At 39.4% G+C, this 20,681-nt stretch overlaps 3 protein-coding genes across 6 annotated transcripts in view; all 3 read left to right on the top strand.

Annotated features, from left to right (window-relative positions):
* Positions 1–2,328, top strand: part of sv2bb (synaptic vesicle glycoprotein 2Bb) — a 53,160-nt gene extending 50,832 nt beyond the window's left edge. For all 3 annotated transcript variants that reach the window (XM_035790816.2, XM_035790815.2, XM_052465642.1), the window contains one exon: positions 69–2,328. In XM_035790816.2, coding sequence (XP_035646709.1) covers positions 69–252 — 184 coding nt within the window. In that variant the 3' untranslated portion in view covers positions 253–2,328. The remainder of the gene's footprint in view (positions 1–68) is intronic.
* A 658-nt stretch (positions 2,329–2,986) lies between these two features.
* On the top strand, positions 2,987–5,914 carry LOC118396235 (mesoderm posterior protein 1-like). Its single transcript, XM_035790330.1, has 4 exons — positions 2,987–3,138; positions 4,773–5,455; positions 5,510–5,661; positions 5,861–5,914. The coding sequence occupies exons 1-4, from the start codon at positions 2,987–2,989 to the stop codon at positions 5,912–5,914; spliced, it is 1,041 nt and encodes a 346-aa protein (XP_035646223.1).
* Positions 5,915–11,227: 5,313 nt separating this feature from the next.
* On the top strand, positions 11,228–20,107 carry LOC118396120 (mesoderm posterior protein 1-like). 2 transcript variants are annotated; one of them, XM_052467064.1, is made up of 3 exons: positions 11,228–12,461; positions 19,184–19,726; positions 19,909–20,107. In XM_052467064.1, the coding sequence occupies exons 1-3, from the start codon at positions 12,450–12,452 to the stop codon at positions 19,966–19,968; spliced, it is 615 nt and encodes a 204-aa protein (XP_052323024.1). In that variant the 5' UTR covers positions 11,228–12,449; the 3' UTR covers positions 19,969–20,107. The 2 variants fall into 2 exon arrangements, with proteins under 2 accessions (XP_052323024.1, XP_035646136.1); XM_035790243.2 differs by lacking the exon at positions 11,228–12,461 and having other exon boundaries at positions 16,624–19,726.
* Positions 20,108–20,681: the final 574 nt, after the last annotated feature.

Here is a 20,681-nt window from a genome sequence, read left to right as displayed (position 1 = left end):
ATTATCAGAAAGTTATAAAGTTAGTTTCCTGTGGTTACTTAACCTGTGTCCCTGATCTCCTCCCACAGAGCCACAGCGTTTGGGGTGTTGAATGCCCTGTGTAAACTGGCTGCTATCCTGGGTAGCTCCATCTTTGCCTCCTTTGTGGGGGTCACCAAAGTCGTCCCCATTCTCCTCTCCTGCGCTGCTCTGGTGTGCGGAGGCCTGGTTGCCCTCAAGCTACCTGAGACCCGGGAGAAGATCCTCCAGTGAGGTGGTCATACTGGCCAAAAGGTCAAAGGTGCCAGGAGCAACCTTTACAGGTGGAGTTACTCTGAGAGACACACAGGCATTAAGCAAGATTGGCTGTGACCAACAGGAATTGAAAGGAGTTTTTTTCAGCAACATATTGAGAACCTTTAATAACATGCTAACTAACAGTGTGCTTCATTGTCTGTTCTGTCTCACCAGTTATGATGTGTTTGGAGTGAAATTCTTTCAAATCTACTCCGTATATATAAATTATTCTTGAGACCAAATTGACATTTTCTCTAATTCAATTGCTTATTTATCAGTCTATGAATCCTAATTTGCCCTACTAATGTATGATACTGTACATCTGAGACCAGATGAAACATCTGAACATGTATAAACCTCGACGGCGTCTTCGGTAACCAGAAACAGATTTCTGGTCGTGGAAATCTTTCCCCAGTGCCATTTTGAATTCACATACTGTTGTTTTGTTCTGCCAGAATTACGTTGTTTTTTAAATCTTGGCCCTGCCTCAATGAATAGCTCTCAACTCATACCCTCTACTTTCTCGCCAAAATGTAAACTCTGTAGACTGTAGCACTCCCTCCCTGTTCTTGTCTTGTGTTACAATCAACCTACGGTATGGAGTGGGAGAACAGCAAATATCCTTCACCACATCTGTACTGTATTTTTGAATTTCTAACTTTAGTTGAGTGTTAAGAAGTTATAGTCCATCAGTAGGTCGCCACAAGAGAAACAACATAGAACTGCAATTTACTGCAGTATTTGACCGTTCCATTCTGTTATTTTCCTGATGAATATGCCCTTGGATACCACGATAAATCGATTTATTTTGTCGATTTTTGTGGTCCAACGTCACAATTGAATCTAACTAGCAACTTCATTTCGCAAACTGTTTGGTCCATGAGTGTGTTTATGTGTTTGCTTGTAAATGTTATCAGTTTCAGCCTCCACGTTACTGCACATGATGCTCTTGGCTGTGCTTTATTTGTGTTGTCTATGCGACGACATCTTTAGTTTTCTGTTTAAGTGGTACCACATAGAAATATGAAGGAAAATGTATTTTACAATATGTGGGGGAAATGCTCTTATTGTATGGGGGATTCACTGAAGCACACCGTGCTGTTACTGATAACTGTCGACTGAGTTGCATGTGGGTGTGTGGGTGTTATCTACCTACCAGGTAATGTTTCTGTCTTTTTCATGTGTTGTTCAAAAAGCAAATCGTCTGAATGATGTTTGCTGTCTGTGTCAATATAAATAACTGATGGGATTGTAGCCTGTACCGGCTTGAAATAACAATCACTTTAGCTAGTTTAAGCATTCATAAGCTGTTTCTTGTCAAGTATTGAGGAGCCAATTGCATTTCTTTTCCAATACAAAACAATACTTTTGCCAATTATTTCTGTCATACTAACAATCAAACAGTTACATGCTTTGCTGTTGAAACACTATTTTACATTTGACTATCGTTATTGTATCTACACTATATTCACACAATAACGTAAGACATTTTTAAATAGAGAAAGTTACAAAGCAAGAATGAAGGTGATATTGAATTATCCTTCTTCAACGTGTAGCTTTGGTTTCCTTTAGCTAGTCTATCGAGCACTTGTTCCATCCTCCGGAGGTAGACACAATCACATTATTGCCGATACATGATGTAGTAATTAATACTTGTTATACCTCTCTTGAAAACATACACGGAGCTGTTATCAACTGAGCTGCAGGAAGTTATCCGCCTTACCTGAATGCAACGGTTCTACCGAACCTACCAAGAATGTCATGGTGTGTTTTCAATAAAAACCTGGTTTCTTTCTCAAGCACATGTTTGAACTGCATCACTGCGGTTATCAAGGCATCGGCTTATGAATACAGTTCTTGGGCGGTTTGTTTTTCTGAGTTAGTTTGTGTGTCCGTCATTGTAAAACAGAAAAAGCCATGCGTTGTTCTTTGATTTTTTTCTATTTTGATCTCAAAATATTGTCTGTCACGGTAAAAGACATTCATTTCACATACATGGTTCGTTTTGTGACTGTAACAAAAAATAAAAAACAATCTATCAGTGTACTGTGAGCGATGTCTGGTTTCTACTTGGCATCAGCGATGTAATATGCTCGGTGGTAGACAGACCTGGTTGGTTCAGGTTTCTCCAGTGATATGAAAGGTGTAAAACACGAGCATGAGGAACAACACAACTCTCATAACGCATTCATTCTGAGTTGGAAACATGCTCTCTTTACGCTTGGTTGAGATGTTTCGAGTCAGACATAGAACCCATTCAGGGCTTCCCGTCATTTCACCTGTTTTGAGTGGGGGGACATTGGAGGCGTGGGGGGAGGGTCCTCAACAGAGAGCATTGAAGGGGGGTAGATTTGTGGGTGGTGATGTTTACTCTACCAGAGGTGTGAAACAACTCACTTCCCCAGGGACAACATCAGGACACTGGGTCCAATACAAGAGTAAAAATGGGAGCTGTGGATATTTATAGGTAGGGCAGGACAGAATACTAACAGTGAATCAATCATATTCCTTGGTTTGCATATTGTATGAGGAATTGTAAACAATTATACAGGACATAATAGAGGTTCACTGCTATACAAATATGAATCTGGTGAAAATCCATCACAGCTCTTCTCTAAAACCACAAACTGGGTTCTAAAGGCAAAAACTAGACTCACTGCTTTAAACAACTGTGGAGTGCTGAGTGTGCGCCCCTGGGAAGGCTTGGGCCATGTCAGGCAGGCTGAAGGTTCTGGTTGCGTGGGGGGTGGACAGGACAGGTGCCAGCTCTGTCTCTAGCTGTAACTCTGAGGTGCCAAAGGCCACCACAGGCCCACTGGCCTCACCCCCGCAGTCCCACTGGCCCCTCTCACCCGGACCAGGGTGAGCCTAGGGTCACTCAGGGCCAGGGCAGCTGGGTTGGTGATGGATGCCAACCGTTGTACAATGTGTACAATAATGGAACACTGCAATACAGATACACTACTGGCTCCACATAGAAATGTGACTGAGAATGATTGGCAAGCATGTTCAAGTATCCGGTAGCTCAACTCTCAAATGAAATGAACACATTTTCTTTTGTGGTTTGAATGTTTAGTCACATAAGGAAATGCAAAGTTGTGTGTACAGCACAGTGATCTGGGTCATTTTTTCTCTCACACAATGTCCAGATCTAGACATTCTATTCACAGCTACATACTTGATCTATTTGTGGTCCAATTTGTAAGTCGCTCTGGATAAGAGCGTCTGCTAAATGACTTAAATGTAAATGTAAATGTATCTATCTACAGAGGGAAATTCAGTGATCTTGACCTGTTCACCAAGGGTCGAGATGGGTCATGTAATTCCGAATCCTGCACTGTTTCCCATGGAGATGTTCACGAGTTAACAAAACCAGGCTTCAGGATAAACATAAACGTGTGAGGAAAACCCCCACGGACCTCCCCCAGTCTCAGTCCCAGTGCATCAGGTGGGCAATGCATCCATTGCTCATGGTGCTACTAGCAGTTGCATAACTATCAATAACATTCTCTTTGGCTCATATTTGAATTAATGTCAACGTATAGGAGTGTGTATTGGTGTGGGAGGGGTACAGATGTCTCATTCAGTGTGAATGTACATATCTACTATGGCAGCCTAAAACCACAACATGACAGGTCAACCGGTCACAGAGTACACCGTTGGTCAGTTTAGGTTCAGAGAAGAGTCAGGAGTGACTCTCTCACAGCCAAGGCGTCACTTGGCACCTCTAATGAGCTCAGCTAAAGACACAACCACTGTGTGAATCTGTAATGGAAAGTCACGCCACACGTGTAACTGGGACTAAAGAGATAATCAAACATAATTAAGACCTTTCATAGTGGGCTGTGATGACCAAAATGTACACATAATGCCATGCCCAGGGAATGGTATGCTGTAACTGACTTACATTGTTAAAAATTATATTACGCAGCAGTCTTTCAAATTTTCCCTATGTTATATCAATGATTAATGATCAAGTGATGGATTGATTGACAATTGTTATAAATATTCAATAATATTTCATTTAACGTGTAATAATGGCTCTATATGCATAAACATTTGTTTCAGTCATTGTCATTGGAGCAATTATTTCCCGCCTCATGAAAAATTAAGGCAGTCAATGAATCTGAAAATTCAGCCTCTGAACTACTATGGTCTAAATGAATAACTTGTGAACAGTGGCCTTTTTCAAATCATTGGCTGATGTAACTCATGAGGGAAATGATTACAAAACCAGATGATTTGAGACCACAATGGCAAAAACATTATGAGAGCAAAAATGTTTATTGTTTTGGTCAGGGGTCAAATTTGACACGTCTCTCTCTGAGCAGCAGTAGATGTATGATTTCCCAGCAGAGGACTGCATGGTGGAGCCTCTCTCTGTCCAGTAGGGCTGAGCTCTGGGAAGCTCTGAGAAGCTCTGGGAAGCCATGTTGATGGCCTGAGAGGGCCTGCAGAGGTGTCACTTCACACCTCCGACTCCTGCATAAAACCAGGGCTCTCCTCTTCACCAGCCCACAGGCCAAGCTCTTCAGTTCAGTCCTACCGCTCAACACGCAGGACAGGACACAGACAGACAGCATGGATATGTCTGCCCCTCTTCTCAGCAACTATGGTGTTGGTGTTCAGTACCACTGGAGTTATCCCAGTTCGGACTCTGAGTTTTATAACGTCTCTTCTCCAGAGACCTGCATCCTCTCCCCTTCTGCCTACATGGACTTCTCATCCTCCTGCCTGCCTCAGGGGACCGCCACAGAACCTCACAGGTCCACACACTCTGGAGGAGCCAAGGCGTCCGCTTCCCCATCCTCCAGCGACGAGGGAGGACCCTCCGGAGGGAGGATTAGAAAGAACCGCTCCAAGAACCCCAGCAAGCAGAGACAGAGTGCCAGCGAGAAGGAGAAGCTGAGGATGAGAGACCTGACCAAAGCCCTCAACCACCTCAGGACCTACCTGCCCCCGTCTGTGGCTCCGGCTGGACAGACTCTGACCAAGATCGAGACGCTGCGCCTCACCATCGGCTACATCTCCCACCTGTCAGCCCAGCTAGAGCTCAGCAAGGAGGCTGTGTGTCAGAGGAAGGAGCTGAACCTCACCGTGTCAGGACACCACGTATCGCCTCAACAAGATTCTGTGGGCCTGTGCCAGTTCAACACCTCCTCCTCAGGGTACTGCTGGGGTGAGGAAGCAGAGGTGGGGAGACGTGCAGGGCAGGAACAGATCCTCCACACAGCAACGCCCACGTACCCGCTCCACAACACTGGGATGGAGAGGCACCCACTCAGCAGTGAGATGGATACGTGTGCTTACGACAACAGCTTCAACTCCAGTATGGATTCGCTGTTGGAATCGCCAGAGTATGCAGAGGCTGCACAGTCATGTCAGGTATGTACAGATTCAATGTACAGTATTTAGATGTTCAAATATTTTTCCATTTATATGGTCAATGACAAGTTTTATTGCTGTTAATTTTGTTTACTAACAATAATTGGTATCACTCATTGCAATTTTTCAGTTTGATGGTTTTAAGGAAATTAGAAATTCTGTTTGAACCAGTAAACAAAATCATTTTTTTCTCCTTCAGATATACAGAAAAGATGTCCACTATCAGAACATTCCTCAAGACTTCTGGATGTAACAGAAGTCCTCATCAAGAGAATCTACTGTCCAGTCATAGACGTTTACTTTGATCTACAGAGTATTTATATGTTAATATAACTCGTTTATATTATTTCCAAATTCTAGATTTTATACAACGTTCATTGTAAATACAAAACTTTTTTTAAGTGTATTATAAAATATTAACTAATAACTAACTAATGTGTCTTTGGCTATTCCTGTATTTAAAAGTAAGGGTTTTGTAAGTAAATTAGCAAGTTTGTAAGTAAAGATGCATTTTAAGTTGTAAGTAACAGTATTGAAATATTAATGGAATATTCTGTACTTTTAAGAGAATCTACTGTCCAGTCATAGACATTTCAATCTACAGAGTATTTATTTGTTAATATAGCTAGTTTATTACTTTCAAATTCTAGATTTTATACAACAATCATTGTAAATACAGAACGTATTCTAAAATGTATAATAAAATATTAACTAATAACTAACTACTGTGTCTTTGTCTATTCCTGTATTTGATTCTTAAGGGTTTTGTAAGTAAAGTAGTACTTTTGTAAGTAAATAAGCATTTTAAAATGTAAGTAACAGTATGTAAATATTAATGGAATATTTTGTACTTTTTCTGTCTAGACGGTTTTACTTCCTCCATAAAAGTCAGCCCACACCACCAGACATTTACAGAGGCATATGACACGGAGTGCATTTTGTGATTATGGAACACAGCATGGGAGATTTGCCAGCATTATAACTGCTTTGATAGAAATAAACTCAAACAGTCCGGCTGCCAGCTAACATAACCACAGCACCAATTGAATGAAAGCGAGCGCTCTGTAGGTCAAAAACGTCATTTTCAAAACAATATTTTAAATGCATGAGTAGCCTATACCTTCCATATCAGTACAGACACTGAGGAAAGAATAACATAATCAAGAATGACTATGAAACACAGGATCAAATTAAGATCCTACATCTGTACATACCAAAGCTTCAATCGTTGGTCTATTGTATGCTTCCACGCATTCTCCTTAACTTCAGAACACTGTTTATCTTTCACAGAGAAGCTATAAGTCAGGACCCACACTCCCCTCTGACATTAGCATTCTAATGACCCCTCTTATCCTAGACCAGATAAAGAGCTTAGCACTCCCATGCGAATACAAGGATGAGAGAGTACTGGTTAGAGCCCTGGTGGGCACAGTAAACAACAAGCTATTTTTGCCCTGGATCATAAATCAGATGCATGGAGGATAATTAATGAACTCCTTCACTTATCTCAAATCTTTAACTTTGACTGAAACCATGGATGCTGGTAACCTGTTGGTAGAAATGACTATATTGTAGCGATAAACAGGTAGATCAAGCTTGGATCAAGTGCCATGCCGTGGTCAGTATGCCACGATGTGGCAGAGTCTGGAAGTGCTGCCATTCCACATACGTGTCACAATATCAGCTATGTATCGGCAATGTATCAGTATCAACTATGTATCAGCTATGTAAAAGTATCAACTATGTATCAACTATGTATCATCTATGATTCAGCTTTGTAACAGTATCAACTATGTATCAACTACGTATCAACTATGTAACAGTATCAACTATGTATCAACTATGCAACAGTATCAACTATGTAAGAGTATCAACTATGTAAGAGTATCAACTATGTATCAACTATGTAAGAGTATCAACTATGTAAGAGTATCAACTATGTAAGAGTATCAACTATGTATCAAATATGTAACAGTATCAACTATGTATCAACTATGTAACAGTATCAACTATGTATCAACTATGTAAGAGTATCAACTATGTAAGACTATCAACTATGTATCAACTATGTATCAACTATGTAACAGTATCAACTATGTATCAACTATGTAAGAGTATCAACTATGTAAGACTATCAACTATGTATCAACTATGTATTAACTATGTAACAGTATCAACTATGTATCAACTATGTAACAGTATCAACTATGTATCAACTATCTATCAACAATCTAACAGTATCACCTATGTAACAGTATCAACAATGTATCAACTATGTATCAACTATCTAACAGCATCAACTATGTATAAACTGTGTATCAACTATGTATGAACTATGTAACAGTATCAACTATGTAACAGTATTACCTATGTATCAACTATGTAACAACTAGCTAACCACATCAACTATGTAACAACTATGTAACAACTATGTAACAGTATCAACAATGTAACAACTAGGTAACAGCATCAACTATGTAACAACTAGGTAACAGTATCAACTATGTATCAACAATGTAACAGTATCAACTATGTATCAACTACGTAACAGCATCAGCTATATATCAACTATGTATCAACTATGTAACAGTATCAACTATGTAACAGTATCAACTATGTAACAGTATCAATTATGTATCAACTATGTAACAGTATCAACTATGTAACAGTATCAACTATGTATCAACTATGTAACAGTATAAACTATGTATCAACTATGTAATAGAATCAACTATGTATCAACTATGTAACAGCATCAACTATGTATCAACTATGTAACAGTATCAACTATGTATCAGCTATGTATCAACTATGTATCAACAATCTAACAGTATCAACTATGTAACAGTAACAACTATGTAACAGAATCAACTATGTATCAACTATGTAACAGCATCAACTACATATCAACTATGTAACAGTATCAACTATGTAACAGTATCAACCATGTATCAACTATGCAACAATATTACCTATGTATCAACTACAGTGCCTTGCGAAAGTATTCGGCCCCCTTGAACTTTGCGACCTTTTGCCACATTTCAGGCTTCAAACATAAAGATATAAAACTGCATTTTTTTGTGAAGAATCAACAACAAGTGGGACACAATCATGAAGTGGAACGACATTTATTGGATATTTCAAACTTTTTTAACTAATCAAAAACTGAAAAATTGGGCGTGCAAAATTATTCAGCCCCTTTACTTTCAGTGCAGCAAACTCTCTCCAGAAGTTCAGTGAGGATCTCTGAATGATCCAATGTTGACCTAAATCACTAATGATGATAAATACAATCCACCTGTGTGTAATCAAGTCTCCGTATAAATGCACCTGCACTGTGATAGTCTCAGAGGTCCGTTAAAAGCGCAGAGAGCATCATGAAGAACAAGGATCACACCAGGCAGGTCCGAGATACTGTTGTGAAGAAGTTTAAAGCCGGATTTGGATACAAAAAGATTTCCCAAGCTTTAAACATCCCAAGGAGCACTGTGCAAGCGATAATATTGAAATGGAAGGAGTATCAGACCACTGCAAATCTACCAAGACCTGGCCGTCCCTCTAAACTTTCAGCTCATACAAGGAGAAGACTGATCATAGATGCAGCCAAGAGGCCCATGATCACTCTGGATGAACTGCAGAGATCTACAGCTGAGGTGGGAGACTCTGTCCATAGGACAACAATCAGTCGTATATTGCACAAATCTGGCCTTTATGGAAGAGTGGCAAGAAGAAAGCCATTTCTTTAAAGATATCCATAAAAGTGTTGTTTAAAGTTTGCCACAAGCCACCTGGGAGACACACCAAACATGTGGAAGAAGGTGCTCTGGTCAGATGAAACCAAAATTGAACTTTTTGGCAACAATGCAAAACGTTATGTTTGGCGTAAAAGCAACACAGCTCATCACCCTGAACACACCATCCCCACTGTCAAACATGGTGGTGGCAGCATCATGGTTTGGGCCTGCTTTTCTTCAGCAGGGACAGGGAAGATGGTTAAAATTGATGGGAAGATGGATGGAGCCAAATACAGGACCATTCTGGAAGAAAACATGATGGAGTCTGCAAAAGACCTGAGACTGGGATGGAGATTTGTCTTCCAACAAGACAATGATCCAAAACATAAAGCAAAATCTACAATGGAATGGTTCAAAAATAAACATATCCAGGTGTTAGAATGGCCAAGTCAAAGTCCAGACCTGAATCCAATCGAGAATCTGTGGAAAGAACTGAAAACTGCTGTTCACAAATGCTCTCCATCCAACCTCACTGAGCTCGAGCTGTTTTGCAAGGAGGAATGGGAAAAAATTTCAGTCTCTCGATGTGCAAAACTGATAGAGACATACCCCAAGCGACTTACAGCTGTAATCGCAGCAAAAGGCGGCGCTACAAAGTATTAACTTAAGGGGGCTGAATTATTTTGCACGCCCAATTTTTCAGTTTTTGATTTGTTAAAAAAGTTGTAACAGTATTAACCATGTATCAACTATGCAACAATATCACCTATGTATCAACTATGTATCAACTATCTATCATCTTTGTATCAGCGTTGTAACATTATCAACTGTGTATCAACTATGTAACAGTATCAACTATGTATCAGCGTTGTAACAGTATCAACTATGTATCAACTATGTAACAGTATCAACTATTTAACAGCATCAACTATGTATCAACTACGTATCAACTATGTATCAGTACCAACTATGTATCAGCTATGGAACAGTATAAACTATGCATCATCTATGTAACAGTATCAACTATGTTTCAACTATGTAACAGTATCCACTATGTATCAACTATGTAACAGCATCAACTATGTATCAACTATGTATCATCTATGTAACAGTACCAACTATGTATCAACTATGTATCAACTATGTAACAGTACCAACTATGTATCAGCTATGGAACAGTATAAACTATGCATCATCTATGTAACAGTATCAACTATGTTTCAACTATGTAACAGTATCAACTATGTATCAACTATGTAACAGCATCAACTATGTATCAACTATGTAACAGTACCAACTATGTATCAGCTATGGAACAGTATAAACTATGCATCATCTATGTAACAGTATCAACTATGTTTCAACTATTTAACAGTATCAACGATGTATCAACTATGTAACAGTATCAACTATGTAACAGTATCAACTATGTAACAGTATCAATTATGTATCAACCATGTATCAACTGTGTATCAACTATGTAACAGTATAAACTATCTATCATCTATGTATCAGCATTGTAACATTATCAACTACCATAATTGCTGGTCTATAAGCCGCTACTTTTTTCCCACGCTTTGAACCTCGCGGTTTATACAATGACGCGGCTCATTTATGGATTTTTCCCGCTTTCACAAGATTCATGCCGCCAAAAAACTGAGCACCGTCACATAATGTGACGTAAATCGAGCGCGCTCAAACTTCCCATCATTCTGATTACGGTAGTAATTTTGTCACCCTCATCATGGCAAAGACACTGAGAAATGCATATGATGCAGCTTTCAAATTGAAGGCGATCGATCTGGCTGTTGGAAAAGGAAATAGAGCTGTTGCATGGGAGCTTGGCCTTAATCAATGATAAGACGTTGGAAACAGCAGCTGGGGGAACTGACTCAGTGCAAAAAGACAACAAAAGCTTTCAGAGGGAAGAAAAGCAGATGGCCCGAACTAGAAAATGAGCCTGAAGACTGGGTCAACACACAGAGAGCAGACGGCCGAGGTGTTTCAACTGTGCAGATCCGACTGAAAGCCAAAACAATCGCCACCGCAATGAAGTATAAGGATTTTAGAGGTGGACCATCGTGGTGTCTAAGATTTATGAGACGTACAGGCCTGTCCATCAGGGTACGGACGAGTCTGTGTCAGCAGCTCCCTCCCGACTACGAGGAAAAAGTTTCAAACTTCCGCAAATTCACTGATGCAAAGATAGAGGAGCATTCCATTGGCCCGCACGACATCATAAATATGAATGAGGTTCCTCTGACGTTTGACCTGCCTCTCACTCGGACTGTCAACAGGAAAGGCGAATCATCCGTCACGCTGAAAACAACTGGGCATGAAAAAACACACTTCACCTGTGTTCTGAGCTGCACGGCATCGGGAAAAAAGCTTCCACCGATGTTGATTTTTAAACGCATGACGATGCCAAAAGAAACATTCCAGAGAGGAATTGTTATGAAAGTCAAAAAGAAAGGATGGATGACGGAAGGCCTAATGCATGAATGGCATACGGAGTGTTACGGCAAGCGACCGGGAGGATTCTTTCACAAGAACAAGGCTTTGCTCGTGTTGGACAGCATGAGGGCCCACATAACAGATTCTGTGAAAGAAGCCATCAAGAGGACAAACTCAATTCCAGCTGTGATTCCTGGGGGCACAACAAAGTATTTGCAGCCACTGCATATCAGTGTAAATCGTGCATTTAAGGTGGCACTCCGTGTTTAGTGGGAGTCTTGGATGACAAGTGGCGAGAAATCCTTCACTAAAACGGGCCGCATGCGAAGAGCCACTTATGGTCAAGTCTGCCAGTGGGTCCTGACAGCGTGGAGCATTGTCAAAAATCCACTATCATCAACGGGTTTCGAAAGGCTGGACTGCTGCGTGTTGAAGGGGCAGCATGAGCTCAGCGGGGTATTTGCCTCCGGATGAAAGTGATGAGAGCAACAATGAAAACGATCCAACATCGGATGAAGCAATTCTGAGGCTATTCAACTCCGAAACCGAAGGAGATGACTTCAGTGGTTTCAGTGCACAGGAGGAGGAAGATAGTGACCAATGACTTTACTGGTAGGCTACTGTTTAATTTTTGTTACAAGCCGTGTTTCGTTAAAGCCTATTTATTTTTGTTACAAGCCGTATTTCGTTAAAGCCTATTTATTTTTGTTACAAGCCGTGTTTTGTTTAAAGCCTGTGTAAAGTTAATTTGTTTCAATGTACCGGTAGGCACCTGCGGCTTATAGACATGTGCGGCGTATTTATGTACAAAATACTTCTTTTTTTTAAAAATCAGTTGGTGCGGTTTATATTCAGGTGTGCTTAATAGTCCAGCAATTACGGTATGTATCAACTGTGTAACAGTATCAACTACGTATCAACTATGTATCAGCGTTGTAACAGTATCAACTATGTATCAACTATGTAACAGTATCAACTATGTATCAACTATGTAACAGTATCACCTATGTATCAACTATGTATCAACTATGTATCAACTACGTAACAGTATCAACTATGTATCAACTATGTATCAACTATGTAACAGTATCAACTATGTTTCAACTATGTAACAGTATCAACTATGCATCAACTATGTATCAACTATGTATCAACTATGTATCAACTACGTAACAGTATCAACTATGTATCAACTATGTATCAACTATGTAACAGTATCAACTATGTTTCAACTATGTAACAGTATCAACTATGCATCAACTATGTTTCAACTATGTAACAGGATCAACTATGTATCAACTATGTATCAACTATGTATCAACTATGTAAGAGTATCAACTATTTAACAGCATCAACTATGTATCAACTATGTAACAGTATCAACTATGTATCAACTAAGTAACAGCATCAACTATGTATCAACTATGTAACAGTATCAACTATGTAACAGTATCAACTACTATCATTGGGTTTACTTGATAGCTACCTACACAAATAGCTAGCTAGAACAAAGTGTTAAATTCATTAAAAAGATTAAAAGCAATACAACTATGTATCAACTATATATCAACTATGTAACAGCATCAACTATATATCAACCATGTAACAGCATCAACTATGTAACAACTATGTAACAGTATCAACTATTTAACAGCATCAACTATGTATCAACTGTGTATCAACTATGTAACAGTACGCACACATGATTGTAAGTCGCTTTGGATAAAAGCGTCTGCTAAATGGCATATATTATTATTATTATTAGTACCAACTATGTATCAACTATGTAACAGTATCAACTATGTATCAGCTATGGAAAAGTATCAACTATGTATCAACTATGTAACAGTATCAACTATGTATCAACTATGTAACACTATCAATTATGTATCAACTATGTAACAGTATCAACTATGTAATGGTATCAACTATGTGTCAACCATGTATCGCCTATGTATTAACTATGCAACTGTATCAACTATGTAACAGTATCAACTGTGTATTAACTATGTAACAGCATCAACTATGTAACAGTATCAACTATGTATCAACCATGTATCAACTATGTATCAACTATGTAACAAGTGTCAACTATGTATCAACCATGTATCAACTATGTATCAACTATGTAACAGCATCAACTATGTATCAACCATGTATCAACTATGTATCAACTATGTAACAAGTGTCAACTATGTAACAGTATCAACTATGTATCAACTATGCAACAGTATCAACTATGTGTCAACTATGTATCAACTATGTATCAACTATGTAACAGTGTCAACTATGTTACAGTATCAACTATGTATCAACTATGTAACAGTATCAACTATGTATCAACTATGCAACAGTATCAACTATGTATCAACCATGTATCAACTATGTAACAGTGTCAACTATGTTACAGTATCAACTATGTATCAACTATGTATCAACTATGTATCAACTATGCACCAGTATCAACTATGTATCAACCATGTATCAACTATGTATCAACTATGTAACAGTGTCAACTATGTTACAGTATCAACTATGTATCAACTATGCAACAGTATCAACTATGTGTCAACTATGTAACAGCATCAACTATCTATCAACTATGTATCTGTTTTGTAACAGCATCAACTATGTATCAACTGTGTAACAGAATCAACTATTTGTCTACTATGTATCAACTATGTAACAGTATCAACTACAGTTGATGCCGGAAGTTTACATACACCTTAGCCAACTACATTTAAACTCAGTTTTTCAAAATTGCTGACATTTAAACCTAGTAAGAATTCCCTGTCTTAGGTCAGTTAGGATCACCACTTTATTTTAACAATGTGAAATGTCAGAATAATAGATAACTTAGGTCAAAAGTTTGGTGTAACTGAGTCAGAGTTGGTGTAACTGAGTCAGGTTTGTAGGCCTTCTTGCTCGCACATGCTTTTTCAGTTCTGCCCACAATTTTCTATAGGATAGGGCCATAGGATTGAGGCTTTAACTTCCTGACTGATGTCTTGAGATGTTTCAATATATCCACATTATTTTCCTTCCTCATTATGCATCTATTTTGTGAAGTGCACCAGCCCCTCCTCCAGCAAAGCACCCCCACAACATGATGCTGCCACCCCCGTGTTTCACTGTTGGGATGGTGTTCTTTGGCTTCCAAGCCTCCCCCTTTTTCTTCCAAACATAATGAAGGTCATTATGGCCAAACAGTTATATTTTTGCGTCATCAGATCAGAGGACATTTCTCCAATAAGTAAGATCTTTGTCCCCATGTGCAGTTACAAACCGTAGTCTGGCTTTTTTATTGGGGTTTTGGAGCAGTGGCTTCTTCCTTGCTGAGCAGCCTTTCAGGTTAAGTCGATATAGGACTCTGTGGATATAGATACTTTTGTACCTGTTTCCTCCAGCATCTTCACAAGGTCCTTTGCTGTTGTTCCGGGATTGATTTGCACTTTTAGCACCAAAGTGCATTAATCTCTAGGAGACAGAATGCGTCTCTTTCCTGAGCAGTATGACGGCTGCGTGGTCCCATGGTGTTTATACTTGCGTACTATTGTTTGTACAGATGAACGTGGTACCTTCAGGCGTTTGGAAATTGCTCCCAGGGATGAACCAGACTTGTGGAGGTCTACAATTTGTTTTCTGAGGTCTTGGCTGATTTCTTTTGATTTCCCCATGACGTCAAGCAAAGAGGCACTGAGTGTGAAGGTAGGCCTTGAAATACATCCACAGGTACACCTCCAATTGACTCAAATGACGGCAATTAGCCTATCAGAAGCTTCTAAAGCCATGACATATTTTTCTGGAATTTTCCAAGCTGTTTAAAGGCACAGTCAACGTATTGTATGTAAACTTCTGATCCCCTGGAATTGTGATACAGTGAATTATAAGTTAAATAATTTGTCTGTAAACAATTATTGGAAAAATTACTTGCCAAAACTATAGTTTGTTAACAAGACATTTGTGGAGTGGTTGAAAAACAAGTTTTAATGACTCCAACCTAAGTGTATGTAAACTTCCAACTTTAACTGTATGTAACAGTATCAACTATGTAACAGCTTTGTAACAGTATCAACTATGTATCAACTTTGTATCACCTATGTATCAACTATGTATCACCTATGTAACAGTATAAATTATGTATCAACTCTGTATCAACTATGTATCAACTATGTAACAGTATCAACTATGTATAAACTATGTATCAACTATTTATCAACTATGTAACAATATCAATTATGTATCAACTATGTAACAGTATAAACTATGTATCAACTATGCATCAACTATGTATCAACAATGTATCAACTATGTATCAACTATTGATCAACTATGTGTCAACTATGTAACAGTATCACCTATGTATCAACTATGTAACAGCATCAACTATGTAACAGTATCAACTATGTAACAGTATCAACTATGTAACAGTATCAACTATGTAACAGCATCAACTATGTAACAGTATCAACTATGTAACAGCATCAACTATGTAACAGCATCGACTATGTAACAGTATCAACTATGTAACAGCTAGGTATCAACAGCTATGTTTCAGTATCAACTTCTGAGTAGTGCAGCGGTCTAAGGCACTACATGCAAGAGGCATTCCTACATTCCCTGTTTCGGTTCCAGGCTGTATCATATCCAGCCATGATTGGGAGTCCCTTCAGGTGGTACAGCTATGTGTCTGCCATGCATTAGATATTTAGCCATAATCTATGCATCAGCTATGTATCAATGATGTATCAAGCCGCAGAGAGACAAACTGATCCTCAGGTCAATAGAGACACCGCTTTGGCACCTCTCAGTCTGGAGAGAGAGTATGATCCCTTATCTTAACAACCCTAATGTGAGAGAGGATGAGCTAGGATATGCATATCACTGGAGAGGTGAGGTGTTGGATATCTGAGGAATTAAAATGAAGCGCCTGTTTCATCAGCTTGCCAAGGGCATTTGATGTGTTAATAGAAAGCTTAAACCAGCCAAACACACCAACAAAGGAAAATAATTAGACTTATGTTGTTTACCTGAAATATACAATTCACCATGCAAGCTGGGAATAAAACTAGTTCACGTTGATTTGCTAATCAACCTAAGATCATAAAGATGGCAAGATTTTCTTATGCTTATCCCTTATTCTGGTTAAAGGGACCATCATCACATGTTAGAAATCTCCTGTAGAGTTGAGAAGTATATACAACAACAAAAAAGAAAACATACAAAAATAATATTTCATAATTCAAAATTGATAATACAAAAAGTTATGAGTGTTAGAAAATGTAACACCGACAAAACACTACTACGATACAAAGTCATGGCAAAGAACTATGTCTCATATTTTGGCTTCACTAACCTCGATGAACTAGCCAGTAGCTAAACACTCATAATATTACATTTGCAACACATTCAGAAGGGTCAGATTTAGAGGTTAGGCTGAGGTTATGAGAGGAGACGGGAATGCTACCTTCTGACCTGTTCTTCAGTGCATCTGTCAGTTCTGTCAGTGCCACAGAGGTGAGACACATCTCACTCACCATGCTTCCTTTAAAAAAATAGAAGGAAATCAGTCAGTGGAGAGTCAACTACTCTAGTAGTTTTAATTCTACCCATTCTCCAATGTGGGCATTATATTTGTACTCACCATTGGTTGTGTTGCTGTGAGACACGCTATGTGTGTGTGTGTGTGTGTGTGTGTGTGTGTGTGTGTGTGTGTGTGTGTGTGTGTGTGTGTGTGTGTGTGTGTGTGTGTGTGTGTGTGTGTGTGTGTGTGTGTGTGTGTGTGTGTGTGTGTATGTGTGTGTGTGTTTGTGTGTATTCTGGCCATGTTTTAGGTCTCATCAACAGAGCTCTACACCTATGAGGGAAGGGGTTAAATGTGACTCTCTTCTGTGGGAACATTCTCTTATGACCGGTTCCACAACCACTGCAATCCACACTCCCGGGGTGGGAAAGGTAGAGGTGCCAAATAGCACCTCAGGCCCAGAAACACAGCTAAGACCACAAAAACACAATGTTATTTCTGTGCACAGGGGTTATGAATATGGAAAAGGAGTTAGAGGTTGTTAATGATCAAATTACTCTTTCCAAAAGTTGTCATTAGAGCCCAGTTTCAAGTTTTGTATACAGACAATTACTATAGACTAGTTTTCACCCACATGTGTGATATCGCATTGAGACATCCCCAGACAAGTATTTATTTTTGCATCCAGTGACTAATTCAATTGCTGCATAGAAAGTCACCCATCACCTTGATCTTGGCAGAGCCAATCTCTTCAGAACAAGACTCGCTATAAATTGTGATACAACATTGGCAAATAATAGTCAAAACAGCTATATTCCCTCTGTTTCCCAAGGCAGTGTAGGAGTTGTCTGCTTGTTTAAACAGAGGAGAGGTGTGACCTTCACACATTACAGCTGGCACACTTCTTTTACCAGTGAGGTCTGCTGAGATCCATGGGACTATTGGTCATTGAGAATAACAAGATTCTGCTGAAGGCCGGCAATGTGTTATGTAGATATAGGATAGTATTTGAGTTTTTAGTTATTTGCATAATCTGCATTCCAAAACACAAATATAATAATTATAACTGTTTTTAACAGTCCCCACCCACTGGGCACAGACGTCAGTTCAACGTCTAGTTTTGATTTACATGTGGTGACGTTGTCAAATAATTTCACTGTGAAAAAAAAAATCCAACCAGTTTTCCACATTGATTCAGCGTCATCACATTGCATTTTTTATGGTGTGGAAACAACCTTGATTCAACCAGTTGTTGTCCTCTGTCCATATTAATTCATCAATACATCTGTCCATATTAAATAATCAATACATTCCTATCCGATACTGCCCAATTTAGTGAATTGTTAAAAACAATAATCTCCCCCACCATGAATTCTTGAACTTGATGCATATTTCATTCTAATCTGCCTGCCACCTAACACCTGGCTCTAGGATGGTGTTTCCCAGGAACTCCGTAATTCTAGTGTGATCTGTACTTGGGCACTTTGAAGTCCAGGCACCCTGATGGTGCCATATCACACCTGCCTGTAGGATAAATTGGGGAGCAGCTCTGGGGTCCTCCAGTACTCCTCACAGCCTCTCCAAGGACAGACAAACTGAAGATATTCATAGCTCAGAAAACATCGCAGTAATGGAGTCCGTTGATTTCGCTAAACTCTTGTTTCTCCAGGCTGGAGAGCATCTGATGGACAGTGATGGCTTTCTGAAGCCGAGCTGTCCCAGCTCCGACCCTGGTTATTACAGTGCCTGTAGTAGCCTGTCACCTGCCTCCTCCATTGACTCCTTCTGCCTCTCTCCCCCTTGTTTACAGTGGGGAGGTGGTCAGGAGAAGGAAGATTCCGACGCTTCCAGCTGCATCATCCATGTTGCCAAAAGAAAGAGGATAGAAAAACTCCCAGCTCAGGAGAAGAGGTCTAGGTCCAAGTTCCCTGGGAAGAAGCGGGAGAGCGCCAGCGAGAGGGAGAAGCTGAGGATGAGAGACCTGACAAAAGCCCTCAACCACCTCAGGACCTACCTGCCCCCCTCTGTGGCTCCGGCTGGACAGACTCTGACCAAGATCGAGACCCTGCGCCTCACCATCAGGTACATCTCCCACCTGTCAGCCCAGCTAGAGCTCAGCGAGAAGGAGCCATGCCTGAAAAGAGAGATGGAAACCACACCACGCCAGTATATTCCACAATGCCCTCAGGGAAGCTCCATGTCTGGACAATGGTATCAGGAGAGACTACAGGGGAACATCCAGAGCAATGATCAATACTGTCTGCCACTGGTCACATCATGTACCAACAACACAGAACCACAACCAAACTACCTGACATCAGCGGTCTCCTATCAGGACATGATCTTATATCCGGTAAATATGCCTCTATATCACCTCTATAATATTGTCTGTAATCTTCTAATTCATATTATCCAAAAGCAAACCATTGCGTCTGTTGAGAAACAGCAATTTATAAAGCAGATAGTTTATATCCCATGTCCTCTTTGAATTCTACATTTGATCTGAAACTAATAGGAATGTACTCTCTTCTACAGATGCACAACCAGGTGTTACAAAGTGACATCAAGTCATTTGATATGGCCTACTACCAATAATGAGTGAAGAGGTGAAAACACCTGAAGATACAGTGCCTAGATCAGAGACATTATGGACAAAATGTTTTTACCTAAATATCTATTTATAAACTGTGATATTGACAATTGTTGGTTGTTTCAATGAAAGTGATAATATGTATGCAGCTATTTATGAGATTATATTTTTCTAAATCTAATTTATGCGTGTCTTGGATCATATTTTTTTATAAAAACAGACAATAATATTGCTTTGTGTATTTTATTAATTGAATAATTAAACAAACTCGAACATGTTTTGACCTTCAGTAAACCTAATTACAATTTATGAAATATATCCATTGACTGATGAATATAAGGAATACTTCAAATGTGGCTGGCTACCTTAGTGAGATTAGTAAACAGGCCTACAAAATTGTTTGTTTCAACTTTATAAACGAGTGATATCCTTTAACCTTGATGCAAATGCTTGATGATGAGGATAAAACATCTGATAGTTAACTCTAACACATTAGGCCACTAATCCCGTGCAAGGACTAACCTAAAGTAGGCTAATTCTGCACAAATATTATGCAATTTGTAATCGTATAGTATCCCTGAATCGTCCTGCATCGCTAAACAACCTTCGCGCTCAGCTCACCTCAGCCTCGCCCAATCTTTATTTTTTTAAACAAACATTACTATAGCCATATATTCGATGAAAATGCTTTTTTCTCAAAAGATCGTTTTATTTAGGA

This window comes from Oncorhynchus keta, chromosome 17 (genome assembly GCF_023373465.1).
Source record: "Oncorhynchus keta strain PuntledgeMale-10-30-2019 chromosome 17, Oket_V2, whole genome shotgun sequence".
NCBI classification, from domain to species: Eukaryota; Metazoa; Chordata; class Actinopteri; order Salmoniformes; family Salmonidae; genus Oncorhynchus; species Oncorhynchus keta.
Note: the sequence above shows the minus strand (reverse complement) of the source record. Positions and strands in the feature narration are given on the sequence as shown.

Bases quoted from the DNA above. Each gene is read 5' to 3' on its own strand.
- LOC118396235 (XM_035790330.1), top strand. From the start codon at position 2,987: ATGTCAGGCAGGCTGAAGGTTCTGGTTGCGTGGGGGGTGGACAGGACA. The intron at 5,456-5,509 runs GTGAGGAAGCAG...TCCTCCACACAG, and splicing joins CTCCTCAGGGTACTGCTGGG to CAACGCCCACGTACCCGCTC. The intron at 5,662-5,860 runs GTATGTACAGAT...TTTCTCCTTCAG, and splicing joins AGGCTGCACAGTCATGTCAG to ATATACAGAAAAGATGTCCA.
- LOC118396120 (XM_035790243.2), top strand. From the start codon at position 19,004: ATGGAGTCCGTTGATTTCGCTAAACTCTTGTTTCTCCAGGCTGGAGAG. The intron at 19,727-19,908 runs GTAAATATGCCT...TCTCTTCTACAG, and splicing joins AGGACATGATCTTATATCCG to ATGCACAACCAGGTGTTACA.